General features: G+C 56.1%; 7 protein-coding genes across 7 annotated transcripts; 2 read left to right on the plus strand and 5 right to left on the minus strand.

Moving 5' to 3' along the window:
• Positions 1-641: 641 nt before the first annotated feature.
• CHGG_03849 (uncharacterized protein) lies at positions 642-5750 on the minus strand (the record flags this gene model as incomplete). The annotated part of the gene is made up of 6 exons (XM_001223062.1): positions 642-993; positions 1047-1483; positions 1553-4199; positions 4491-4512; positions 4567-5240; positions 5464-5750. The coding sequence occupies 6 exons, from the start codon at positions 5748-5750 to the stop codon at positions 642-644; spliced, it is 4419 nt and encodes a 1472-aa protein (XP_001223063.1).
• A 1119-nt stretch (positions 5751-6869) lies between these two features.
• On the plus strand, positions 6870-10162 carry CHGG_03850 (uncharacterized protein; the record flags this gene model as incomplete). The annotated part of the gene is made up of 6 exons (XM_001223063.1): positions 6870-6983; positions 7036-8079; positions 8137-8595; positions 8686-9203; positions 9373-9575; positions 9822-10162. The coding sequence occupies 6 exons, from the start codon at positions 6870-6872 to the stop codon at positions 10160-10162; spliced, it is 2679 nt and encodes an 892-aa protein (XP_001223064.1).
• Positions 10163-10508: 346 nt separating this feature from the next.
• CHGG_03851 (uncharacterized protein) lies at positions 10509-12475 on the minus strand (the record flags this gene model as incomplete). The annotated part of the gene is made up of 5 exons (XM_001223064.1): positions 10509-10662; positions 10751-11713; positions 11809-12060; positions 12141-12237; positions 12304-12475. The coding sequence occupies 5 exons, from the start codon at positions 12473-12475 to the stop codon at positions 10509-10511; spliced, it is 1638 nt and encodes a 545-aa protein (XP_001223065.1).
• Positions 12476-14695: 2220 nt separating this feature from the next.
• CHGG_03852 (uncharacterized protein) lies at positions 14696-15441 on the minus strand (the record flags this gene model as incomplete). Its single annotated transcript, XM_001223065.1, has 2 exons — positions 14696-14896; positions 15316-15441. 2 exons carry the CDS (start codon positions 15439-15441, stop codon positions 14696-14698), a joined length of 327 nt encoding a protein of 108 aa, XP_001223066.1.
• Positions 15442-16143: 702 nt separating this feature from the next.
• Positions 16144-17640, minus strand: CHGG_03853 (uncharacterized protein; the record flags this gene model as incomplete). The annotated part of the gene is made up of 1 exon (XM_001223066.1): positions 16144-17640. The coding sequence occupies one exon, from the start codon at positions 17638-17640 to the stop codon at positions 16144-16146; it is 1497 nt and encodes a 498-aa protein (XP_001223067.1).
• Positions 17641-19066: 1426 nt separating this feature from the next.
• On the plus strand, positions 19067-20447 carry CHGG_03854 (uncharacterized protein; the record flags this gene model as incomplete). The annotated part of the gene is made up of 2 exons (XM_001223067.1): positions 19067-19343; positions 19399-20447. The coding sequence occupies 2 exons, from the start codon at positions 19067-19069 to the stop codon at positions 20445-20447; spliced, it is 1326 nt and encodes a 441-aa protein (XP_001223068.1).
• Positions 20448-21245: 798 nt separating this feature from the next.
• CHGG_03855 (uncharacterized protein) lies at positions 21246-22816 on the minus strand (the record flags this gene model as incomplete). Its single annotated transcript, XM_001223068.1, has 3 exons — positions 21246-22068; positions 22170-22540; positions 22709-22816. The coding sequence occupies 3 exons, from the start codon at positions 22814-22816 to the stop codon at positions 21246-21248; spliced, it is 1302 nt and encodes a 433-aa protein (XP_001223069.1).
• Positions 22817-27301: the final 4485 nt, after the last annotated feature.

Consider the following 27301-nt stretch of genomic DNA (forward strand, 5'->3'; position numbering starts at 1 on the left):
CAACGGTTTTTCACAGAACCGGAACCAGAGATCGCCCAGCTTCGACCCATCACATTTCTTTTCTCACTTCATCTGATCTCAACTGATTGCTCCCGCACATCCGGTCTATCACACATAATAAGCTTGTTTATCACTCTAGTACCCTTTATGTCATGCAACCATCCCGAGATCCCGTCCTATAACCGGGCCCCCATCATAAACTCCACCCCCCTTCCTTATTCTTTCCGTTCTTCACGTACCATGGACGATCTCGTCAGCGCTCTGACCTCACCACTGCGCAACCCTAGTCATCTAGCATCGCTAAATGCCCACCAATGCATAACATGGCCCTGTCGTGGAGAAGGGGAGGAATTGGCGGTGAACAGGAGGCCATATACAACATCACGGCGCTCGGTCTGAGCACAACACCCCCCTCGCCCCCAACAAGTCGTGAACAGCCTGCGGCCGGTGTCGCCACGCCAAGATGACTGAGCAACGGGAATGGCAACCCGCCGGGCCTGTCAACTCCCACAACCGTGTCCCTACCGTTTTGGGGCTCATGTCTTTTTTTCGCGATCCCGGGTTCCAGTGACAGAATCGGTAGGACCACACCGGTCAGCGTCAGGAATCGGGCCGCGGTCCTTTGTCGAATAACTTGGAAATTAGTCCAGCTGTTTCTTGCCGCCGGCTCCACCCACGGCCTCCCCCGTTGGTGTGTCTAGCGTGACCGTTTCGGGAGCTGGGATGTCCGTGGTGGCAACCGTGGTGGGTGGTGTATCATCAACAGGTGCTTCCGCGGTTGGCTGAACGGGTGCAGGCGTGTCAAAAACCACCTCTCCGGTGGCGGAGTCTGTGACTGGCTCGACTGGCTCGCCCGGCTCAACAAGCCCGGTCAGCTCTCCATGCGCGATGGGCTTCATCTCGAGTGCCTCATTATCGTTCTGATGCTGTTTTTCCTGGAACGTGAACGCATCCGATAGGTTGACGGCCAGGAACGTCTTGGGCAATTTCACTCTGCGTGCCACACATCAATATCAGCTCGTCCTAAAGGGCAAGGGGGTACTCACTGGTGAAATTTGGCCCTCAGCGTCTCAATCACCACCTTCCAGTCGGCATGGGCCGTCAGGCTCCGGCGTGGCGCACACCCTATGCAGTGCCTACTATCCAGCTGGACGTCAAGAGGATCGAATACGTGGCAGCCCGGGCTGATGGTGATCTTGATGCTGTAATTGAACGCCGGAGTGCCTTCAGCGTCCACGGGCGGATTGGCGGGCATCTCATACAGCTCAAACGAGATCTGCGAGAGGTAGTCGAGCTCGGGGATCGTGGCCCGCTTGATCTTTGTCTCGAGCCCGCCCTCGAGGATGCAGTTGAGCAACGTGTAAATGTGCGACTCCTTGGTGAAGTAGATGAAGCACTTGGCCTCCTCCGAAGCCTGCATGTCTTCGAGGTCCTCCACAATCTCCTTCAACAGCGGGAGCGAAGTCAAGAGACCGATTTCGAGCTACAACAACACAAAAAATGTGAGCAAAGTTTCCGCCATAATCGGCTCCGCTCTCTGCTAGTTACTCACTTTTTCGCTGTCGGAAATCCCGTATTCTTGTGGACAGATGAAGTCGAAAAGCACCTTGGCCAACTGGTACAACTCCCGCAGCGGTTCGAAGCGCGCGTCCGTCTTCGCTTTGGTCTGGCTGTTGCCACGGTACAGGTGGAAGTACTTCTCAGGTAGCTCTGCCTCCCCACCGCTGCGCAACCCGTTGAGGAATGACCGGCGGCGGAAGATGCGCCGGACCGCCTTGTGGCCCGAGTTTTCGATCTTCTCGGTCAAGGTGCCCGACGACGCAGATTTATCCTCGCCCTTGTTTTCCTCGTTGTCCTTGGAGCCGGACGACGACGACTTTCCGCCCTCCTTCCCGTTTAGCGAGATACCATACTCCTCCTCTAGCATGCCCTTGGGCGGCGTGAACACCCACTCGAGAAACTGCCGGTTGTGCAGGGCGTCAAACTTCATGGTATCGTACAGTTCTGATATCTTGCTGGGGTCAACCTTCTCACCGTCGCAGAACTCGGCAAACAGCTTCTCCCACCGCTCTTTGAAAAGCTCCGCGTCCTCGCCGCAACACCAGCGCGCCTGTATGCTGTTAACCGAGTTAGCCTGCGACAGCGAACCAGCCGAGGCAAGAGACGACACCGACACGGCCGACGATCCTCCCTCGTTGAGGCCCTTCTCCGGGCTGGGGTTGCTGATGGCATTAAGCGAGTTCACGGCGCCGCTGTACAGCTTCGCATAGTTGTGATACATCACTTTACGGTGGAAGTTCATCAGTTGGACAACCCTTGTCTGCACCTCGGACGGCTCGGGCATGTTCTCGGGCCAAGCAAACTGCGGTGGGCGCTCGTTGCCCTTGCGCAGCAGCCCCTTGAGCTTCTTCTTGACCTTGTCCATCTCGTCCTTGGCAGCGTTGGAGTCATCGAGCAGGTCCTTCCGGATGGTCACAAAATCCTCAGGCACATCCTTCTTCTTAAGGAAACTGGCCGCCCAGATCTGTGCACTGGTCACGACGCGGCGCTCGCTGCTGCTGAAGACGTGCACTTCGTCGAGCACCTCGCGGTTCATCAGACCTAGGTCACCGCGCATGTTCTCGCCCAGTTCTTGGGATTGGTACCGCGCAGAGTGCGTCGGCTCGCCGCCCCACTTGACGATCAGCTGCAGCTTGTCGAGAACGAGGCTCTCCTCGGCGGCTGTAAATTTGGACATGGTCACCCCTGAGAGCGAGTCTGTCCTCCGGGGCGGCTTGCGGGATGTCGATTCGTTGCCTTGTTTCTCGGTATCGTCGTCGGTTTGGATAAACGGCTCCTCTTCCTTGATGGCATCCTTTTGCTCCTTATGTTCCTTTTGCTCCTTTTGGGGTTTCGTACCCTTTGCGTCGGCCTTTTTTCGGAACATGGGCTTGATTTGCACCTTAGTACCGGCCCAGCTGCCCTTCTTAATGAGGACGTTGCGGAGAGCCCTGAGTTTAGCGGGATCTTCGACGCCGGCTTTCATGGCCAGGTCTACAGCATCAATCACGCTGGCCAGCGCCGGCTCACCAATAAGCAAAACTTCTTCCTGGTGACCCCTGAGCAGTTCGATAAAGGGGGCCGTGTGGAAGGTGAACTTGTACTTTTGTTTGGGCGTGCGGTCTGCGTGTCGGATGACTGACACTACTCCCTTGAGCTTCCAGCTGGGCTTGGGAGGAGGCGGTGGCGGCGGCTCCTGCTCGTCCTCGACCGCCGCCTCCGGCAGAATGGACGGCGAAGCGGACTTGATCGACGGTGCGGCAGACGGGACGCTGTCCTGCAAAGCAGCAGCAAACTGACTGGCTAACGGACTGGCAGGCATACTGCTCTGCTTAGAGTCGGGCTTCGTTGGTGGGGGTGGCTCGACAAGCGACTCGCGCGCCGACCTATCCACGCTTGGCCGACCCTGGGAGGCAAGGTCCCGCTCCTTGTTCGGCTGGTTCAAGCGAACCGACATCGGATCCACGTCGGAGATCACGGGCGAAGGCATGGGCGGTGTTCGCCCATCTCTGCGCTGCTTCTCCTTGATAAACATGTCCTTGAGAATGTTGGCGCAGTGGTTGTAGTAGTCATCGTTGTCCTTGACGAAACTCCATCCGTTCACATCAATAACGTAGCTCTTGCCACCGGCGCGCAAGAAATCGAAGCCGCACACGCGCTGACCAAAGGCGGTGCTGATTTTGCTGGCGACCTCCTTTTCTTCGGTACTCAAAGCAGTCACGTAACGCACCTCTTTACCGTGGGTATTGCGGCGGACGACGCCATCTACTACAGGCGACTTCCTCGTCTCAGCATGGCAGTAAGCCGGGCCAACTGTGTATGCTTTGACATCTTCAGCGTTGTCCACTTGCATAAAGCGCTCATAGATGAAGCTGTCTTCCGGCTGGGTGATGGCGCGAGGGACGTTTAGACCCTCGACATACTCGCTGCTCTTGTTGCCGATTTTGCGGAACAACTTGCGGGCGCCGCCACCAGCAGACGAGGGGAAGTAGATAATGATGTTGTGGTCCTCGCCGCTGGTTGGTTTCTCGACAAAGGGTTTCTTGATCAAGGTTCCGTCGACGGAGAGGATATCGCCGCCGTCGAGTAGCTCCACCTTTCGAGGGGAGGCCCATTTGGCCTTTTCCGATTCCGAGTCAAACGGCTCGAATGTGATGCCGCTCACTTCCCGAATGTGTTTGCAGGTGTCGGGTGTGAGTAGCGTCGGGCCGCCATCACGGTTCACCTCGATACGCTGAGGGGTTGAGACGTTGATGCGGTCGAGCAGACGTAGGCAGAGGCGGCGGTCCCAGAGAATCTTTTGCATAGGCACATCGTTGACGCAGAAAGGCTTGCGGGCCTTGACGTAGGCCATCGCTTTCTCCAGGGGAAAGCCGTCCGAATAGAAGGATATGAGGTAGTCGCTGGACTGTCAGTATGGGCACTTGGGCATGGGACTTGGGGATACTCACCATATAGGCCAATTTTCAATATCTATCTCATGTTAGTTAGCCTGAATCGAAGCAGAAGCAACATGGGGAAACTCACCCTCGTCGAGGATAACCTTGTCTCCAAAGACACAGACGTCAAATTCTCGGTTTTGGATGAGCCGGTTGAGGATATTTCTGCTGGGCTTGCTTCTCGCCTTGACATCCAAAGCGCACACGCCAATAACACCTAGCGGGGCAGGCTTATGCTCTTCTTTCTCTGGCCGGTGTGTCAGGGCGCGGTCACCGCTCGGGCTGTGGTGGCTACTAGCCCCGGTGCTCCCGCTGAACCTGCGCTTGGCCCGGCTCCTAGACCTTGTGGGCTGTGAGCGCGGCGTGGGGCTGGTTCCGGTCTGTTGCTGTTGTCCCTGATGCGGCTTCTTGGCCGCATCTCCCGGATTTTGCACCTGTGACTCACGTATTGGGAGCTGTCCTCCCTGCAACCCCTGGCTGCCTGTTGTGACCGTCATGTTGGGCCCTTTAGATTCGGGTTGCGGGGTGGCAGGATTCTTAGACCCCCCACCCGATGCCATGATGCCAGATGCTGGTCGATGGATTTGGGCGCCAGTCACGCTGCCGTTATCGCTTCCGTTGGCTGATGCTGCCGAGCTGGGAACGCCACGGGCCGATGCGAGGCTGTACAAAGAGCTAATGCTCATCCGGTTGCTGACGGGGCCCTCGGATATGGAGGTGCGGGCGCTGCGCAGGGAGGGATCAGTAGACCCGCGGGGAGAGCTGTCTCAATGGGTAGTGCCTTGCATGTAAACGGGATGTATCAGGGTCGTTGGGGTCGGTCATAGCGACGGCAAAGTCTCGGGGTGAAACTGCCGACGTGGAGGGTTGGTCGTGGGATGAGGTTTGCGGATGTTGGGAAACGTCGACGGTTGTTGGGATAGCTGTTTCTGTCGAGTCTTCCTTCGCCGAAATATGGGCTGGAAGGGGCGGCGGGGGCATGGACACGTCCGCTCTTTCTGCGTGGGCCACGGTGGTGCCAGGCTCGACGTGCTTGGCTTTGTGGAGGGAAAGGGCGGACGAGGACGAAAGGCTGTGAGAGTGGAAACCGCGACCCTCTTGCCGAGACTGAGGTCTAGACTCCGTAGTTCCTGCCGCGGCCGGGGAGGACTCGATTGAACTTCCCGCAAGCTCTGGATCATCTCGCGGTGGAGAAGGCGGCGATGTAGAACTGGCAGCACCCGATCCAGTCGAGCTCACGGTGGCGTCCGGGTCGTTGAGGTTTGGATCCATGTTTGATGTTGGCGGGGGCCGGACAGTTGAAAGCTTCTAGTAAAGCTGGCTCGATGACCGGCTTTAAATCGACCAGCACATGCAGATGCGCGAAGTCGGCACTTGACCGTCTGATGTCACTTCCAAAAAACAGGACTTCAAAGCAGATTTCGATCTGATGGTCAGGGTTGGGAACATTTGGTGCGGTGGCAAAGCTAACACATTCGGTACAAATGTACAAAGACGGGAGGAGCTTCGGCGAGGGAGAGCTTGGCCCGAATGTTTTGCATTCCCACGTGAAACTAAAATAAAAATAAAATAGGATTAAATAGGCAATTAACTAACTGCCGCCCGGCTCAGTGGCCCAGCCAAGGAACCAACCCGACAACCGGAGTCATGGAGTGGGAGGCGATCCGGGCTAGACCAAGGGGTTCCAGGTTGATACGCAAAATGGCGGGACTGATGGGCCAACCAACCCCCCTGCGCCAGATCGAATGGCGGTTTACGCTGGCGCCAAGGATTATTTTCTGTGGTGGGGCAGAGGGGCACAAAACCCAGTGCCATGACGCCAGAGGACAAACATATGGACAGGCATCTCGGCACGAGCCATATCAGCCTCCCAAACTCGCCCCTTTTTAGAAAATATAGCAATCAAATTCGGTTTTGGACACCGATTGTTTACAATTGCAGGCTCGAGGCCTTATCGCTTGTTTTAAGGCACTGTAAAAATTGCCAGTGGTGCCATGTAGCACAATACAAGTGGTCGCGTGACAAGTAGCCCGTTTGGGCCAAACTGAGATGTCGTGCCCTCATAGGCCAACACATCTTTTCTCTCGAGATCATAAAGGCGGTCAAGATGCGGCCCTTGCAGCTGGCATGTGTGCAGCTGGGAACGGGTCTGGCTATCGGATGCGGGTCTTGGAAGTCGGTGCTCGGTGATTGAGAGCCGGTCCAGTCGGCGCACGGTGGGCGTAAGTGGGTCCAATCAAGGTGAAGGAAGGTGTGGGCTCGATTTTTTTGGTGGGGCTCTTTCCGCCTTTTCGGACGAGGCTGCCGAAAACTTCAAAAGTTCGAAACCGCGATTATCACGAACCAGAAACGCCCATTGGTGGTCGTTATTGGCAGCCCGCGCTCGACAAAATGCCCCACTCCGAGCCTGACCGGCCGTCGACAAAACGTCAAAGGATCGATGCCGTCGTCAAGGTGTCGCCCTCGCCGGCCAAGCGAGGCTCGACCATCTTTGCGCCATTCCGAGTATGTACTCTTCCTCCTTGCATTCAATCAATGGACTGTTCTGACCATTTAGACCATTGGACTAGTTTCTCCGACGGCCGTCCCCTTCGCTTCGATTCCCCTCGGCAAGACAACTTTCCAGATCACGACCTCGGTCGGCCGCGCCCTGCAGACCTACGATCTCAAGCGCGGCCTCAACCTCGTCTTCGTCACGCGCCCCCAGACGCCCGCCGACATCACCGCCACCTATGCTTGGAAGGATAAAGTCTTTGCCGCTTGGGGCGACCCGCGCAATGGCGAGCCCCAGGGGTTGTGGGCATTTCAGCGCGGCAAGAAGGCCGCCGAGCTCCAGCTGCCTGCGGATTTGGACCAACCCATCAAGCAGATCCTGATTTTTGGCTCCTGGATCGTCGCTTGCGCTTTAACGAGGGTAGAGGTGTGGAAGTCGTCAACATTGGAGCATTACACCACCATCTTCACAGCCGCGACTAAGAAAGGCGACAATGAAATCAGCGGCGGCGTCTGCAACATGCCCACATTCCTCAACAAGATTTTTGTCGGACGGAAAGACGGTTGGGTTGAGATCTGGAACATCAGCACGGGCAAGCTTATTTACACGATCTTGCCACCAACTCCAGATTGCGGCGCTGTCACCTTCCTTCAGCCTTCCCCGGCTTTATCCCTTCTGGCCATTGCCTACTCCGGAGGACCATTGGTTCTACAAAACGTACTTACCGACAAATCTGTCCTTCGGTTAAATGCTGGGACCGAGGATGCTCCGGTTACGTGCATCTCGTTCCGAAGCGACGGCCAGGGAGCGGGTCAAGACGGGAGAAAGGATGGCGTTATGGCTACCGCCACCAGCGTTGGTGGGGATGTCACCTTCTGGGATCTCAATAAGGGAGGGAGAATAATGGGTGTTCTCCGGAGCGCGCACAATCCCCCGTCCTACAACAAGGACGTCCGTGGAGGAATCAGCAAAGTCGAGTTCCTCCCCGGGCAGCCCGTCATTGTTACGAGTGGCCTGGACAACTCCCTCAAGTCTTGGATATTTGATGAGTCGCCCTTTTCGCCTGTCCCACGCATTCTGCATATGCGCAGCGGGCACGCGGCTCCAGTACGCTGCTTGCAATTCCTACCCTCGGATTTCGACGGAGCTGAGGGCGGGAACAAGTGGCTGCTCAGCGGTGGCCGTGATAGGAGCTTGTGGGGGTGGAGTTTGCGCCGTGATGGGCAGAGCACCGAACTTAGCCAGGGCGCCATCCGGAAGAAGGCCAGGAAGATTGGTATTTTGGCTGGCAGCTCCATGTCGCATGGCCCAACCACCACTTTGGACGACCTCAAAGCGCCGGAAGTCACCTGTATCGCCTCTTCGCTAAATCGGGATGGAGGGATGGGAACCATGCCCGGGAAACAAATGATTTGGGACAAAGGCAATGATAAAAACAAGCTCACGAGTGCTCAACTTAGCGGTATGACTGGCTGGGAGAGCGTCGTAACGGCCCACAAGGATGACCCTTGGGCACGTACGTGGTTTTGGGGGAGAAAGAGGGCCGGTCGGTGGGCGTTTAAGACAGGCGATGGGGAGAGCGTGTCGACTGTTGCCATGAGCTCCTGCGGCAGTTTTGCTTTCGTTGGTTCAAGCGGGGGCGGCATCGACATGTTCAACTTGCAATCTGGGAAACATAGGCAGCGATTCCCCTCGAGGCTGACCCCTGCACAGCTACGACAACTGAAGATGCAGCAGTTGAAGGCACTGGATGAGGTCAACAAGCTCCAGTCGCGGTCCAAAGCCACGTTTGCGCCAGGCACCGGGAGGCACACCAAGGCCGTGACGGGCATTGTGGTTGACTCGCTCAACCGAACCGTCATATCTTGCTCGCTCGACGGCAAGATTAAGTTTTGGGATTTCGTGACGGGGAGCCTCATCGACGAGATTGATTGGGCACCAATGATCAAGATCACAGCTTGCCGCTACCACGCAGGAAATGACCTCATCGCCTTTGCATGCGACGACCATTCCATCCGGGTGGTCGACGTGGAAACCAAACAGACGATTCGTGAGTTTTGGGGCTGTCGGGGGGACATCAACGACTTCTGCTTCTCCAACGACGGCCGGTGGATTGTCGCCGCATCGCAAGACTCGATTGTTCGCGTCTGGGACCTGCCCACGAGCCACCTGATCGATGCCTTCCGGCTGGAGAAGCCCTGCACGGCGCTCGCTTTCTCGGCGACGGGCGAGTACCTAGCGGGTGCTGTCGAAGGCGATCTCGGGGTCCAGCTTTGGACAAACCGCACGCTGTTCAAGCACGTGCCCACGCGGCAAATCTCCGACAAGGAAATCGGCCAAATATCGGCGCCCACGGCTTCAGGCGAGGGCGGCCAGGCCTGATCGAAGTCGCGTTCGAAGCGCGCAGAGACGAGCACTAGCTGCCGAGGAGAGACGACGTCACGGCGCCGGTGCTCGACCAGCTCAGTGCCGACATGACCACCCTCAGTTTGGTTCCGAGAGTCGCTGGCAGACGCTGCTGCACATCGACCTGATCAAGGAGCAGAAACAAACCCAAGGAGGCGCCCAAGGCGCCCGAGAAGGCGCCGTTCTTCCTGCCGGCTGTCGGAGGCGCAGCGGCTACTTCGAACGCGCTCGTGCCCGCGGGGAGAGACCAAGACTAGGGAGGCCGAGGGTTCACGGCTGACGCAGCTCGACCGGACGCGGAACCAGCAGGCGCTCACGTCGAAACTGCTTGTTTGTGGCGCGTCGGGAGATTGTGAGTAGCACCTTTCTTTGTGTTTCCTTCTTCCCCTCGTACGTCGACGCACATGTTTGACGCCATCATACTGACAACCTCTCGAAAACAGACACGGACTTCCTCGAACACCTTAAATCGCTCGGGCCGTCGGCGGCCGACCTAGAACTTCGGTCGCTCTCCATGGGCTTCGGCGACGACGAATCCAACGAACTGTTGCACTTCATCCGGGCGCTGACGAGCCGGCTGGTGGCGCGGCGCGACTACGAGCTGACGCAGGCGTGGATGACGGTGTTCCTGCGGCTGCACTTCGATCTAGTCATGGCCAACGAGTCGCTGCTGGAGGCGCTGGGCGAGTGGAAGCAATATCAGGGCAAAGAGAGGGAGCGGCTGGATGATTTGGTTGGGTATTGTGGGGGGGTGGTCGGGTTTTTAAGGAGTCCAAGGACGTGAGTGGGCGCGGTGTACGGGAAGATATCCATCAACAATCAACATATACATGACAGGCGAACAGGCACGCGCGAGGCAAGCAACAAATCGTCTCAAGCAGAAGAAGTCTATGCTAACTAAGGTGTATTATGCTGGGGTATGCTAACGATAATATGCTGGGTATTCTAACCATTATGCTGGGGCATATCATGCTGGGGTATCTCTCGTTATTCATGGTCCAGGGCCATCGCGTCATCCTATCTCTCCAACATTCACCCAAAGATCCAATCCAAACACCGTTCAAACCGGCTTCTAAACCAGTGTCAGCGCGCTGGATTCCCACAACGGGGATTGGGAGGAAAGGGGATGCTTACGCTGGTTTGCTTGGCACATAACTGCGCTCGTAGGCTGCGATCTCGTCCATATTCTTCTGCAAATCGATCTCGTGGGCGTTGTGGATTTTGGTCTTGTGCACCAGCTTCCAAGTGAGAAACAACAGCGGGCAGATAGCAATCATGGTGTATCTGGGTTCTGGTTAGTACGTCTTCCCTCCTCCTCCAACAAAACAGAAGGACATGTTGCGTTTCCGGGCCTGGGCCCAAAAAGACTTACGAGAACAAAAAGGTCGGGATGTTCCAGTTCCCCGGCAAAAACACCATGTAGCCGCCCATGAAGGTCATGACGAAGGTGCCGACCAGGGCGTACCAGGCCGCGAAGGGCTGGAACCAAGCACGGTACGGCAGCGATCTCCGGTCTATGCCCTGGGCCTTCAGGGCGGCGTGGAAGCGCAGGTAGGTGACGCACATGGCGCTGAAGTTGATCAGCTGGCTGGCCGTGACCAGATTGACGAACCACTGCAGCACGATGGCGGCGTCATTCGAGACCTGCAAAAAGGCGAGGAAAGCGATCGCCAGCACCAGCCCGACGCAGTAAATGGGCACGCCGTTGCGCGTGCACTTGAGGAAAACCCGCGGCGCCTTGCCCTCCAGTGCCATGCCGTACAGCGAGCGCGACGCGCAGTAGACGTAGCTGTTGCCCGCGGAAAACGCCGCCGTCAACACCATGGCGTTGACAATGTCCGGCAGGATGCGGATCCGCAGCCGGTTCATGGCCACGACATACGGCGAGGCCGCCGCGCCGGGTGCACCCCCCTCAAAAGCCGCCTTCATCTCCTCATCGTTATGCGGCACGAGGATCCCCACGGCCAACGACCCCAACACAAAAAAGGCCGTCAGCCGGTAAAAGACGGCGTTGAAGGCGCGCGGCATGACTTGGCGCGGGTTCTCGCACTCGCCGGCGGCCATGGAGACGTAGTCGGGCCCCGCGATGGTGAAGGAGGCGAGGATGAGGCACTGCAGGAAGCCCATGAAGCGGCCGAGGCTGCCAGTGTGGTACAGTTCGGCGAAGGCACCGGGCTCGTACCAGTACCGGAAGCCGAAGCGGTCGCCGAGCGGGTTGCCGCCGAGCATGACGACGAAGGTGAAGATGATCAGGGCGACGATCAGCAGCATCTTGCCGAGGGCGGCCCAGAATTCGACTTCGCCGTACCATTTGACGGCTAGGACGTTGATGATGCTGTGGGAGGGGGGTTAGTCACGGGTTTATGGTTTCGGGATCTGTCTAGGCAGAGAGAAACTGGGCAGAGGGAAGGGGAGGGGATGAAGCCGTACCCATAGAGGACGATGATGATGGCGATGATGCCGCCTGCGGGCACGGCGTCACTCCAGTAATGGATGATGACGTTGCAAGCGGTGATCTCGAAGGGCACCATCGCGGCCTCGAAAACGAAGAAGTTCCATCCGGCGGCGAAACCGAAGGCCTCGTCGACGTAACGGCCGGCGAAACGGATGAAGGGAGACGAGATGGGGAGGTAAGTCACCATCTCGGCCATGCATAGGGTCACGGCGAGGATGAAGGTGCACCTATCGACGGGTCGGGTCAACTCTCATCATCGGACGGAAACAAACTGGGGTTGACGTCTGTTTTATTTGAATGTGCTTACCATAAGGTGAAGGCGATGAAGAGGCTGCCGGGACCGCCGTTCATCAAGCCGCGGCCGATCTGGACGTACAGGGCAGTACCAATGGTACCACCGATGCCTGAAGAAGGTTAGCAGACAGGTCAATCTACCTCATGAAAATAGGCCCAAGACGGCGGGTTCTCACCGATCAGCTGGATATGGCGCGACTTGAGGGTCCGGTGGGTGTTGTCGCTGCCGGGAATGCTGCGGATCGAGACATCCTCGGGGGAGCCAGTCCCAGGGGCGATCTCCTTGGTCTCCTTGACGGAGGCCGACCGGCGGGCGCCTGTCTCCATATCAAGGGCTGTCGAGGCCATGGTTTTGCCTCGACGAAGAGACGCGTCTTCCCACGCTAGCTCGTGGGTTGAGGAGGGTGAAGGGTCCCGAGCAGCTCTGGAGGCGGGTGTCCAGGCGCGTAGTGACCCGCGCGAGCTGCAATCAATGTATTTATTTTGAGGAGAGAGAAGAACTCGGCAGCAAGTGTTATTGGAGTCGGGCTGTCGTCAGTCGGGTTGGCAAGCTTGGGCTGTCCCGGGGCAGAATTGGTGTTGGGGAGAGAGAGACGATGGAGAAGTGTGTGCAACTTGTAGTGCGAGAAGAATTGACATGCTTGGCACGTGGATGGAAGGGTCCTGGAGAGTGTTGCCTGTGCCTGTACCTGTGCCTAATGGAGAATGTGCCTGAAGGAAAAGTGGATGGAAAATTCCAATCCGAGTTGCTGGGTCAAAGCACTCGGGGTTGGGTTCCATAGTTGCTGTCGGTGTTCCGGGGCCTTGCAGGTTCTCCAGCGATGACGATCGTTCCTAGCAAGCAGGCACATCCATATCTATTCTATGTACGTAAGCAGAGCGGGTTAAACTCGCTGGGATGAGGCATGAGGGATTGCAGTAGCGGTATGAGATCCCTCAAGCGAGAGCCTATTATGTCTTGAGGATCTCAGTGGGTGCCACCAGGCGCCATTAAACAAGGTTTTGGGACGTTGAGTTCTCGCCGTTGGTTTGTCCCTCCACCGGAGCCAAGCTCAGCCAAGGTCAGCCAAGGTCAGCCAAGGAGCCAAGCGTTGTAGTTGCCACACTCACTCGCACTCAGCCCTTGCCCCGAATTGCTCCAACGTGGGGGACCATAAGGAATTTCGGTGTTGCAAATTAGTAGTACGTGAGTACCAAGCAGAGCAAAGAAGACTTGGAAAAGCTTGAACCCCTTGCTGCCCAGCCATGGGACAATCCATCGTGTCGATGACGCAAAACTGCCCTGTTTCTCGTCTCGGGACCGAGGAAGCAACCCGGGAACATGCTGTGTCCCGAGAAATAACAGTCTGAGTCCTGTGAAGATGCGGCGGACCTAACTTGGTCGAGGACACTGGCAGCTTAATGTCTGGGAGGAACGACTGAGGGACACAACAGGATTCGAGAGATAAGATAAGGTCCCGCCAATGGAGAACTCCTTGCCCCGCTGTCCCGTTGCCCCGCGGCCTGCCCCGCAAATTCCAGACTTGGCAAGTTGTTGATTACCCCTGAACAACACAACTACCTCGTTAGGTGTGTAGATCAAAACTAAACTCGGACTTGGGACCAGGAACTCGAAAACTTGCAAGAAAGCTTGTCGTTTGTATTCCTGGCCGTGGAGGAGTTTGCGGCTTGGTACATGGACATTAAACGGTCAGAGCCAGACGTTAGAGGTTAGTTCTGTACGAATACACCAAACAGACTAGGGGAACGGACAAGCTTTCAGGTACGCATTGGCATGTCATACCTATTCCATGGAAAATACTAAAGACTGGCCATATGGGTCAATGCTTGCACACCCGAATCCAATGGAAAATTCTAAAAAAGTGGTGCGTGCCCGAGTGAAGGTGTACTACCGGGGCGGGGAAGAGGAAAGGGTGTGAGTCAGTTTACATGCCAATCCATTACTTCCTTCATCTGGAGCTGTACGACCATGCAGTTGATGCCCAGACAGCTTGGTGTTCACTCTCTGAACGCTATAGTCCGCTCGAATTCTGAACCCATTCGCTACCTGAGTAGTTGTCTTTTTTATCCCACAAATCAATAAAGAGATAACCAATCAATAATTAAGCATCCATTCATATTACTTCTACTCCCAGGCATCTTCATCGAAGCGAAGTGTCAATAATATGAGCGTGAGTTATACTATATAACTAGATGTGAAATAATCATTATTGTTACTCATCAAGTGTGACGGCAGGGTGGTTCTGACGCTAACCCTGGCCGCAACCTGAGTGGTGGTCTGTGCGCCTCCCACCTGTGTTTTCCCACAGTTGCGGGAAGAGTCCCCCTAATTTGACTACCCCAACCGCCTTTTTTGACTACCCCGCTATTTTAGGAAGACGGTCAGAGGATTCTGCCGGCAGAACCAGCAGAATCCTCGTTAGCCAGAGCCAACGGTGAATATTCGCGGGACGACGCCTCACTGTCGCCGCGCCATTCCGCGATGCCATTAAATGGATAAACTGAGTAATTCTAGATGTGATAATGAAATTTTAATACACTCTCTGCAGCCCAATCGCTCAGAGGATTCTAGCCTCCTCGATCGCACACGAGATCATAGTGGCGGGCAGCGCCCTTCTTGTCCCAGTGAGTGCGTCGCTTGACAATCGCGTATCCCTGCTGCTTTGCCTGCTTGTTGACGTCCTCTAGAAGCTCCTCAGAGGTGGAATAGCCGTCCGGCCAACCGACAGGCGCGTTTAAAGACATCGCAGTATCGCTATTGCCGAATTTCTATTGTGGTTTGTCAGGGCGTTACTTGGCTTTTTGGTGGCTAAGGGATGGCGCCTAAGCTATTTGTTTCCCGGGTGGCGGGAGTGGCGGGGCTGGCGGCACATGAGTTTCACCGCCTTCCTAAAATAGCGGGGTAGTCAAAAAAGGCGGTTGGGGTAACTAGTCAAATTAGGGGGACTCTTTCTTTTAATCGTCCTTAGGGCCCGAGCCGCGGCGCTTGGGATAGCAAAGGATGCCATGAATCATCTCGAACCCCTGGGGACTAGGGGGACGGCTTCGCCGTCCGGCCCGGATGGCACGCCTTGTTTCTTCCCGGGCAAGTTCCTCGAGCCTCTCGCACCGCCGGTCCAGGTTTGCCCGTCTAATCCGATTTTGTCGCAAGCCCCGTCGCGGCCGTTCTCTCTACCCCTTGCTCTCACACACATCGCTCGCACTCGCCGCGAAATGCGAAGACCCTTCGCCACACGACATTTCTTCTCACAGCGTTCGGTGAACCGGGCGCACATGTGGCCGCAATAGTAGCGGAGTGAATGACCGCAACACATCTTGATGATCTGAGGGTTGGTGGTGGTTCGAAAGAGGAGTGGAAAAATAATGGGAGCCTGAAATCTGGGGGGGACAAATCTGGGGGGGGCCTATATAAGCTCCCATCTCGCGCTTTCATCCCTTTTTGTGACTCACACTTCATGCCCGAGCGCTATCACGAAGAAGTTTTTAGTATGGCATTTTAACTGTTTCTGGGTAAAAACTTGTCTATCATCCTCGTGCGCTGTCACAAGGGCATCGATATTTTATGTGTCCAGGACATCTAGGCTACGGGACCGCACGACCTTTATCGCCTAGTTCACACTTAGGTAGCGATAAGAGGCAGATACATGTGCAGGCAACGATAGTTGGGAAGAGAACACGCTATGATCTCTACAGGACGGGTTGGTGTTGTCGATGTGAGTGCAACAATGAGTGTAGCGAAAGAATGTATTGTGGCCTCTAGGGAATGTGATTATGCTATAGCTTGGTGCCAGCGACAGGGGCTGGAGCGATAGGTGCAATATTGTGGTGAAATGTATTCGTGGCAAAAGGCCGTAAGAATTGAGAATAATAGGAAGAGAGTGATGGGAGCAACGAGGTGCAGTCATTGTCGTTATTGTTGTAACTTGCCGCGTTCTCTCCGCAATAACACCACTCACCCCGCCCCGCCCTGGGAGCCAACATGAGGTTACCCCAACACCACAACCACTCACCCTACCCTAGGAGGACCTCGGAGGAAGTCCCGAAAACCTCCCGCCACCACCACCATGACCGCCACCACTCCGCAAAAGCAGCGGCACAACCACCAAACTCGAGAGCACCTCAGCCACTGTCTCTGGAGCCATGCCCTGTCGCGCCGCCACCTGAGTGTAGGGGAAGGAAGCCTGGATGGCCTGGGCCATGTCCTGTAGGAGGGGGTTCGGACCGCCGCTGGGTGTGTTCTTGTTCGGGAGTGTGTGAAGTAAAGACGGGGATTGGGTTGTTGATGATTGGAGGTGATGGTCGTGCTGCTGGTGGCGCTGCTGCTGGTGGTGTCGTCTCGGGTGGTTAGCTGGGTGCGGTGACGGTGTTGGATGGGAGGTTGGTGCTGGGTGAGTGGGAGCCGCTGGGTGTGGGATTGCGCCGTTGTTGTTGTTGTGGTTGTGGACTAGGCCAAGAGGGGGATTGAAGTTGAGCTGATGGTTGGTTGAGTTCTGGATGAATCGGATTCGAGCGCAGTGTAGACAGGGCGGTTTGACTGTGTTTTTAGTCGCCGGCATGGGAGAAGGTTGCCTAGCGACTGTGCTTTCGTGCCTGGAGGGGAGGTGGCGCTTTGTGGTATGTTGTTTCTGCAGTGTTGCCATAGGCAATGCAAGACTGTCTTCGCTTGACAAGTGTGTCATGGGCGGGACAAGATTTTGCGTGTTCGTTGGGTTGATAGGAGCTGGTGCATGCGTCTGGCTGACTGCGTTGCCAAATCCAACGCTGCCCATAATGCCGCCATCTGCGGAGAAGACTTGGCTCACGTCGAACCCGGGACTGTTCGTTGGTGTGCCGTTGAAGTCGAGGCATGAGATCTGATCCAACGTAACCGAGTTCGTTGAGGAGGGGCTTGGAGTTTGCAAAGTTGAGTGGGCGGTGTTCGCATCAGCATCAGGGGGTGCCCGGTAGGTTTGTGGAAGTTGCTTGGGGGAGATTGCCTCTGAATGCCGAGGTGGGCGGGTTTGTGCCGGAGCAGGTGACTGCGAAAAGAAAAACTTCTTGAAGACAGGGAGTGAGTTGCCCCGGGTCTCGAGCGTTGAATCAGGCCCTGGAGCTTTGACTTGGTTGGCGTCACACATGCTGCGGCGGCGGTCGAGAGTCTGAGTTGGAGCGGGTGTTGTTGGGTTTGCGACAAGAGTAGCTTGAGGAAGAGGCGGAGGGCAGCTAGGAGGCTGAGAAGGGGCCGGAGGCGGAAGCGGGACCAGAGCTGGAGAGGGTGAAGGCGGAGGCGGAGGCGGAGGCGGAGGCGGAGGATTGAGCAGAGGGGGTTTCGTGGGTTCTTGGGGGGCTTGGTCATGTTTTTGCTCTGTCAGCCTCATTTTTTTGACAGGATTGGACGAGATAAACTCAATCTCGTCGTCGATAACATGCCGTTTGGTGAGCATGGCTTGTTCGTTTGCATGTCCGACGCTGGCACTGGCCGATGTCGAGGATGTCTTGGTTTGGCCCATCTCTTCCTCCTTCCTGGTGGACATGTTGCTTCAAGGTAGTGAAAGTAGGAGATCGACAGAAAAAGATGAAGCGATGATTGGAATGGAGTAAGGGACGGAACGGTAGATGGGAGGGAGTAGGGGCCTTATGCCCGAAATGTTCAAGGACAACCACCATTACTTTCTGGCCAGCCTACAACCTTGTTCGTTGGGTGCCGTGAAAGAATATGCGGTGGTGACCGGCAGACAACAGCAGCTTTGCTGTTCTTGCATATCAGCGTGCTGGTGATTAGAGCCAAAGAAAAGTCCACCAACTTTGGGTCAAGAAGAAACAAACGAAAGTAAAGAACTGTGTTAAGCATGTCTGTGAAATAGCAGGCATTGGGACTGGATGTGCACGGTGAATTGAAACCACACAGGCTGTAGCTAAAAATGCGAGACTTGCAAACCACAACCCTGAAGGTGAGGAAGTGAGTTGAAAGCCTGTTGACACAATGATGTTGTCATTTAGTTACTGAATTGAAAGAAGCGGAGTTTGAGCTTGCACCAACTTGGGGAGAAAATACGATCAAGTACAGAAAGCCAAAATAAAAGTCGACGATAATTTGAATCAATGAATCAAGCGAATAAGAAACCCAAACAAGACAAACCAGCAAAAGGAAAGTAAATCGAGCTGATGGATGGTGTTTTGGGTACCGGGTGACTCTCGTTTCGTTTCGTTCCGTTCCTATAATCAAGGACCTGAAAGGCGATGCACAGCCGTTCCTGCTTCCTGGCCTTGGCGCTCACATTACAAATGCCATTACCACCTTTTGCCTGGGCGAAAAGCTGCACATTAGTTCTTTACCAACAGTTTCATTGAACACTGGAGAAATGACTCCGAGCTATTTTACCTGCTTTAGAGGTTCATTTTACAAAATCACTCCGGGGTCTAAATGGAAAGGAAGTTGAAGGAGTAGTTGAAGTCGGGATCTGTTATTACAGAGCACCCAGGTTAGAGACCATGGCATAGACGGCTACGTTTGGTATGTCATCTTGAATTCGCTCCAATCTTTATAGATAGGCTATGGCAAAGCGGTGTGCGGCATCCAGGAACACTCGAGAACACGAACCAACACCACAGATGGCTCAATCGTATCACAACCGTTGTCGCATTATCGTACTATAGCGGAGAGATACCTGTATTTGGGTAGTAACCTTCGTATTAGCATCCGCTTTTATTACCGGTGCATGTCCAGGATACAGCTGCCAGCTGGCATACCAGACCCCACCAGCCGATGGCAGCTCCAGCTCCAGCGGGGCAAGGCTGCACTTCTGCCTCGTCAACCAACCCCGCGACATCATCACATCCAAGCGGCCGCAACATCCCGCAACCAGATTACGAAAGCTTTATTCTAAATTCTGGGTTTATTGTAATAGCCTCCAGCCGTACAAAACAAAATCGAGATTTAGCCGCAAAACAACACCGAAAATGGCCGGCCAAGCAGCCAACGAGTTGCTGTCGACACAAAAGGCGTCCGACTCGGGTATCAAAGTCGTGTTGCACCCGCTACCCATACTCGAGATATCCGATTTGATTGTTCGAGGGTATCAGCGTGGATTGAAAGGAGCTGTTGTCGGTGCGCTATTAGGCCAACAGAACGGTCACGAGGTTACCATCGAGCATAGCTTCAGTTGCAAGTCGGCCAAGAATGCCGATGGCCTCTACGAGCTCGACGACAGTTGGTTTGGGCAGCGCTTAGAACAAAGTGAGCGTCGCGCTTCTCCCTCATTACCTCATCGATTTTGCTGACGAGATCCTAGTGAAACTTGTTCACAAGAGCCCCGCGCTCGACCTCGTCGGCTGGTACTCTCTTGTACCCAAGGCCGGCCCCTCCGCCTTGCACCTTCCTATCCACCGCCAGATCAGCGCCCTCAACGAGTCGGCGGTTTTGTTGGGTTTCCACATTGAAGACATGCTGGCCCCAAGCTCCGGTGATCCTTTACCAATTACGATATATGAGAGCAACATGGAGGCCGAGGATAGTAAAGAGGCCGAGGGCGAAGACCAAGAAATGAAGGATGCCGAGGCTGCCGCCAAGATGGTCCTCCGTTTCAGGAAGCTCCCGTACGGTACGGACACCGGCGAGGCGGAGATGATCGCAATGCAATTTATCCGTGAAGGCGGCGCCAATGCCACCGTCGATAACACCGAAAAGCATATCTTGGAACAATTCGACAAGAAGATCGCCGTGGATGATGGAAAGGGTAAGCGAAGGGCGGTTGCATACGATGAGAGCAGCAAGTCCAAAAAGGACACCGCCACTTCTACCGAGCCACCGGCATCAAACCCCGACGCCAATCTCAACCGCGCCGAAGCCGAGTACATGTCCGCGCTCCAAGCCAAATACAACGCCATCAAGATGATGAAGTCCCGTCTTGCTCTCATCATCACTTACCTCCAAAACCTCCCTTCCGACTTTACATCTGGCACGCAAACAACCACCGAAGCTGCCGAACTCGCCCGCGCTTCCAGCGGGCAGCACACGATCCCGTCCAACAACATCCTGCGGCACATCCAGGCCCTAGTGATCAACGCCGACCTCGTAGCCCCTGCCGAACAGGCCACATTGGAACGCGAGATCCAGCGTGAGACGAACGACGTCACCCTCCTCTCCATGGTTTCCAACCTTGTATCCACCGTGAACGAAGCCCGGGAGGCGGGGAAGAAGTTCCAAATCGTGGAGTCTGCGCGGCACATACGCCAGGGCCGGGCTCTCGCTGATAGCATACCACAGTACGATCAGTCCAAGCTCGCCTCAGAGTATAGTATGGGGTCCTTTGGCCTTTCCTCCGCCACTGCCGAGTATTAGGGACAAGGCAAGGAGGGTTCTGATGGACCGGGCGAGCCGCCAAAACCGGGCGCACAATGCTCCCAGGATGCCGGTGTGTTGTAAAGACTGGTTAGAGCTACCGAGAACAAGGATGGACATGCTGTGGCTCCAAGTAGGAGTCTATAAAACAGGCAGGGAATGTGTTTCTGATGATGACAGTTGTTTTTGATGATGACAGTCGGGAATGGAATGGGAAGGAGTAGCATTACACGGCTGGCGCGAGGGGATTAACTTTGTTTAGGCGTTGGAGAAGGTATGGAATAGTTAGTCATATCGCCGCAGTCTCGCGAGGAGCTATTCAAGCTGCGACCCTACTTACGCAGAGATCGAGTAAAGACCATAAGACACGAGCGAGTCGGAGCAGATGAGACGGAAATAGATACCGTGAGCTAACTAGAATGAAGAGCAAAACGAAACAGAACCAAAACCGAGCCTGCCCGTTGTCTAACCCCGAAGAGTTTCTTTACTTGCGTCCGGCCCATGACGCTTCGCGCTCTAAATCAACAAAATCCCAACCAGATCCCAACCTGTCATAAACCAAAACCGCCCATCCCATCCATCTATAATAGTTGTTGCCTGCAAAGTAAATCCCAAAACAAGATATGAGACAAATAAACAAAAGACTGCACAGTAGATGTAACAAGACCCCGGGGAAACAAGCACAACCAACACCACCCGATCACCGTTAGCCAGTCATCAACCAACCCATTTTAACTTTGTTTTTATACTTCCCCTCCCAACTCCCATCCATCGCAGCCGCGCGATCTTTCTTTCAGCTCAAGTCTCAATAACCACCTTCAACACCAAATTCCCCTCATCATCCACGGTCCGACTCGCCAACTCAAACGCGCGATGCGCATTCTCAAGGCCCTTGAACCGATGCGTGACCATCTCATCCAGACACGGCAAGATAAGGCCGCTACCCACAGCACCGGCCTGAACCTGGCGTTCGCGGGCGCACAGCAGACGGATACCCGTGGCGTAGGTGTTTGCGTAGCGGAAGATGCCGAGGATGTCGATCTCGCGCAGGTGGGCGACCGACATGGGCAGCGTCTGCACGGGGGTGCCCATGCCGACCATGATGACGCGGCCGCCGGCGCGGGTGGCGTAGAGCGACGTGTGCATGCAGACCTCCTTGCCCGTGCACTCAAAGGTGATGTCCACGCCGTCGTCGTCGTCATCGTTGTTGTCGTTGAGGCCGGTGAAGGTGGGGCTGGAGGCGGCCGAGGTGAGCGAGAGCATGTCGGCGGCGAGGGACTTGGCGTAGTCGAATTGTGATTGCATGGAGAGGGCGCTGGCCGGGGTCATGACGCCGTTGAGGGGGGTGGAGGTGCCGGAGCTGCTGGGGCTGTACATGGGGGAGCTGTTGGTGGAGGTGTGCAGGGGCCGGTCGACTACGTAGCCGTGGGTTGCGAAGCCCTTCGCCACGGCGAAGTCGACGCGGCCTTGGTCGACGTCGGCGATGGTGACGGTGGTGCAGCCGGATTGCCGGGCCCATGGCGGCGGTGAGGAGGCCAACGGCGCCGGCGCCGATGACGAGCGCGGTCGAACCCGGGGTGGGTTGCGCCCGGTTGACGGCGTGGATGGCAACCGAGAGTGGCTCTAGTAACGCGGCGGCATCGAAGGAGATGCTATCGGGGAGTCTGTGTTTGGGGTTAGCTTTGCCCTGTCCAGCACGCCAGCAGCTTCGGGGCAACTCACTTGTGACACCACGCAGCAGGGTGGTTGATGCGCTCCTGTAGCGTCCCCTGGAAGTGTGGCACAGATTTGGCGCTACTCCTAAACCTCATGCGCTTGCATAGGTTATACCTGCCACGGCGGCAGATGCCACACTGGCCACAGGGGATGCCGACTTCAAGGGCGACGCGGTCGCCGATGTTGAAGCCAACCACTTGCGGCCCGATGGCAACGACAGTGCCCGAGGACTCGTGGCCGAGCGAGAGCGGCATGCAGGCGCAGAGGTCACCATTGGCGAACTTCTTGTAGTAACTGACATCGGACCCGCAGATGCCTGTTGTGTGGACAGCAATCTGAAGTTCACCGATGCTGGGGTCACCGATAGTCCGGCGTTCCTGGGCGTGGTGTTAGTTGGGGCTTACCAGGGGAATGGATAATCTCCGAGCGAGAGGGCGTGGTAGGACAAAAATACCAAGACGGGGGACTCGATTCGTGTAACCCAGAGATCTCAGATCTCTCACCGAGCTAAGGACAGGGAAAGAAGGAGGGAAGGGGAGGCTTACCATACGGAGATCACGGGGGCCATGGAGAACTGAAGCGTTAATGGTCGAAGCTTTTGAGGCGGCGGGTAGGTGCATTGGCGCCGTTTCGTCAGTTGCGGCGGGCGCCATCTCGATAGGGTAGTTGTTAAGTGGGATGTGAGTGGGATGAGGCGTGGGATAGGGCGAGCTTAGCCAACGAGAAGGGATTTCCCCGTGGGGTTTGGGGCGCAGCTGGCGTCGTGAGGAGAGATGCGGCTCTTGCTCGATAGCCGACGGCGCGGGATGGGGGAGAAGTGGGTGCAGAGAATTCAGGGGCAACTGGAATGTGGCTATTCAGAGAAACGGTGTGGCGAATTGTGCTCCTGGTATATATCAAGAGTCACTTGGGCAGGACGTAAAAGATTCGTAGAGAATGGGAGGTGCTCAGTGATGGCGAGGAGGAGATCGGGCAGAACCCCCACACTTTAAGTATAGTAGGGACGGTTTGGCCGTCATGGTATAAACCGTTGACGTGCTGCAATGTGTCAATCCCCGGGGCGGGTCGTCCGGGGTTGACAAGACAAGACAAGAGGAGGAGTGTGCAAATGTCAAGGGGGCAAGGTCCAGGAGCGGAGGTCAACATGCGTCCTCGACATAACAGAGCCAGCATGCGCCCAGCCGGGCCTCGCCAGTCAGATACCAGCGAGTTATCTCTGTGCAAGGGCACAGAGCGAGGTACAGTGTGCTCCAGAGGAGCCCCGATAATCTCGGGAGAGCATGATGAAGCAGGTTAGTGTCGAGGCCAATCTTCGGCACCAGCACCGACGACCCATGTCTATCGAGGTTGGACGGGAGATCGCGACATCCAGGACATCCATGGATACTGTGCTCCGTGGATACTGTGTTGTCTTCAGCCGGGCGCGAAGCGGCTGCAGGGCAGGTACGTATTCTCCCTCGTTCTCCCCAAGACGCAGAGCACATTGTCCCCCTGGAAGAAACGCGCTGGTTTTGGCCAGTCCTGGTGCGATCCGGGAGCACTGGGGGCGAGGGTCTTTCCTGTCTGGGGCGCATCCAACCGTGCGGTGGAGCTTCTGGCGATTAGGTGCTTCCGACAGAAGCTGCACGGGAGGGAAAGCCGGCTTCCATGCAGCAAACCATTGCATGGTTCGAGCATGGGTAGCTCGCCGTTGGTTGGAGATTGACCTGGGGTGCCTGATGTGGAGTGTGTGGGTGGGTGGATTGGCACATTGGCACTGGTGAGGCGGGCATGGCGGGAGAGCTCAGACCATAACCAAAGTGACTGTCAATCTCAGCCGTCCGCTGGCGGCCGGGGGATGGCAGCGAATAGATGTGTCTCGTGCGAGCACGCCATCATCCGGCTTGCCTTAGGTCGTGGAACAGCGGCAATCATGGCGATATCAGACACGGAAGACGGTGCTCAGAGCCGGCTGTTTCGGAGGGGGTTCTCTATTTCGAGCTCTTAGCGAAGCTACACAACTCCCGGACGCTGCTGCAATGTCCAGGATGATGAGATAGAGAGAAGCCGCTATTGCCGCAGCGACGCGCTGGTTTCACCGGGTCCTGCCGTGTTTACTCATCCGATCCCGGAGTGCATGGCCAGTAGTTACTGTGTTCAAGGCATGCGTCGCGCAGATTGCGAGACGGCGACTCGGCGATATCGAAATCACACGGCGGGAAAGTTTCGAGGAAAAGTCGAGAACCAAGAAGAGGCCGGGGAGGGGTGTGGGGTTGAGCCCATCTGATGACGCGAGCAGGGGAGCAGGGGGAAGAGGGGCAGAAAAAGTTTATCGCACCGCACAGAAGCAAAGAACACCCTGCTGGCCTGGACAAGGCCTTCAAGGTTGTGTGTGCACCAACATGGAAATTGCTAACAAGGAATTCTGGTCGCTGGCCAAAGAGTTACCACCAGAGAGTCACTTCTCTGAAGCTGACTACCTCCATCCCCGTATCCCCGTAAGACGCCGAGGTGGGTATCTCAGCTGCTCTTGCAACTTCCGTCCCTCTTTTTCTTTCTTTCTTTTTTTTCTTGAAAATTATCTTTCTTTGACCTATCTATTTTTCTGTTGCCGCCGTCTCCGCATCGATTAGCGAGGAAAGCGACAGATCGCATGCCTATGTAAGTACCTAGGTACCTCTGTATGTACATGGGAAGACGGGAGCCTGGCCCTCACTCCCGTTCGTTCTGCACGAGACCGTGCGATGGGTTCGTCTCCGCACAATATGCTGCCGAGTGCTACCCCATAACTGACTCGCCGTGGTCAATCCTCCTAGATCCTTCGGACTCAGTGTGCTTTGGAATCTGGATGTTTAGAGCGACCATCATCGCTCCGCCGTCGCCACCGCCTTGGTGAAGAAGTGATTGTCCTCGACAGCTCTACCCGCGGCCGATCTCCAGTGGAGCGACCCCTGGCATCTCCAACTTTAGTCAACCCCACCAGTTGCTACCCCAATCATGGAGCACGAGCTCAGGGCCGCCAGGGTCTTCCAAACGGCCCGGTATTGGAGTGGGTAGGAGATGGACGACCGACTGATGGCCGCCAATCCGCCGAGAAACGGTTTCAAGACGATGAATCCTGTCCCAAGTCCGAGAAATGACGAAGCCTGAGCACGAACGAGACGGTTGCCCCTCTCTTTCGCGAAGAGCCACGACCTGTCGGGGCTGGCGCCGATTTCTCCCATTTTGCCGGCCCTATCGCGGAGCGCACATGGCAGAACAGGGGTCGACGACCTTCCTGGCACATGAAACGGAGTGACGAGCTCCAGTCCAAACTCAACGCGACCGCCATCTTCCACATGTGGATCACAAGCACATTTTTTGCATAAGGGAAGTATCACCTCGGGACCGTACAAAAAAAAAACCCCGGAAGGCTGGGAATACGATGCATCCCGGTCTGCTCGTTCCCGCCTTGCCGATGACCTTACACAGCAGCACCGAGGTGTGTGTCGGTGTGCATGCGGCCCTTATCAGAGGTTACCGCAAGAAGCCATCCCGGCGTCGCCTTGGCTGCCGATTTCCGCAGACCCTGATAACAGACGGGAGCAACGTCGTGCTTTACCAGATACAGCAACTTCCCGACTGCCATCCGGTGTTCGTCGGATGCGAGTTTCTGCTGTGCTTCCAACCCCATCCACGAACGACGTGGTTGAACATGGCCAATCATGGAGGTTCCATGCACGTTGGAGAAAATTGGAGTTGAGCAGGGGTTTGGATGGCGGCTCAACAGAAAAAGCAAGAACTTGCGCCAGCCAGCCCCGAGATATCATCATGCCGAGGGCGAATGTGGAGTCACAAAGGCTTTTTGGCGATACCCGTTTTTATTTATTTTTTCTCACCAAGCTGCGAGGGAGTTTGGTATTGTTCCTTCTCGATTGCGAATCGGGGAATCTTTCAAGGCCAAGGTCCAATTCGACACCGTGCCGCATCCTTGACGACGGTGAGGCTCAATCCGGGAAGCCGAGGTTCTCGAGAAGACGGGTTGAAGATATCAGGTTTATCAATTGACCACCGTCTGTGCGGACGGGCAAACCGAAATTCCCAGGCTAATGCGCAGGTGGCATTAGCGCCTCCTGTTGGACGATGGGAAGAACGACGGTGCGTTTGCAGCCGTCATGAACCCTGCATCAAGTCCAGGTCAGAGACAGCCAATCCCGTCGGTGAGCGAGCTCACACCGCGAACGTGGTAGCATCGGCCGGCCCCTGGATCTCGCACCATCTCCGCCACCCCGAAAGTTTCAGGCCTGGCGAACTGTTCCACTTGTCCCCGGGACGGCCGGGCATGGCTCTCCAACAGAGCAAGACCGCTCCTTTTCAACGCGGCTGAATTCGGAACGGCTGGGCTACCCGAGTGACGTTACGCAAGACAGGGGGCCATGCCAGGGTACGAACCACCAGGGCGGGGAGATATCAACGAGACGACCTCCACCGGGCCAGCAACGCCGGCATATCACCGGCTTGCTGCCTGCGACATGTTTGGCGAGCTCGCCTACTCGCCTCGCGCCATGGACCGGAGTGACGACGTCGCCTTACGGAACGCCCATCTCCCGATGTCGTGGAGACGAGGCGGTGAGTCTGCAGGCCTGGCGGCTCGCTTCACCCGGGACGGCACATGTATTGAATTGTTACATGCGATGCGGGTACGGCGATCTCGCAGAAGGAAAGGCGATACGTCGGATTTAGAGACAAGGCCTGGGCGCGCGGAGCTGCCTGTTCGTCCGCCCATGACGCAGGTGAGGACCCTGACGACTGTCGATGAGGGGGCGCCCACAACTCCCGGCACGTTTCTCTCTGGCCCAACCCCCCTTGACGGGACGGCCCTGGCGGATGCCGAGCCGTCTGGGGAGTCTCGTGGGGGACGGGTGTGGGTGGAAGAATGGCGTGCTGAATGACACTGATGTCGGAAAGTATTACCCCGGCGCCGAACCTCGGTGTAACAACACAAAGCAGAAACACTGCCCTCAACGCAGCAGGACTAGCGAGTATGAGCTGCGAGAGAAAAACACAAACCTGGACGCAACTTCCATGCACCCCAATTCATAACTATAACCTCACACACAACCGTAGACTAGGTAGCAAAGTAGGCCATCCCCTTGCTACAATGAAGCCCTGATAATCCA

This window comes from Chaetomium globosum, genomic scaffold, assembly GCF_000143365.1.
Source record: "Chaetomium globosum CBS 148.51 scaffold_4 genomic scaffold, whole genome shotgun sequence".
Lineage (NCBI taxonomy): Eukaryota > Fungi > Ascomycota > Sordariomycetes > Sordariales > Chaetomiaceae > Chaetomium > Chaetomium globosum.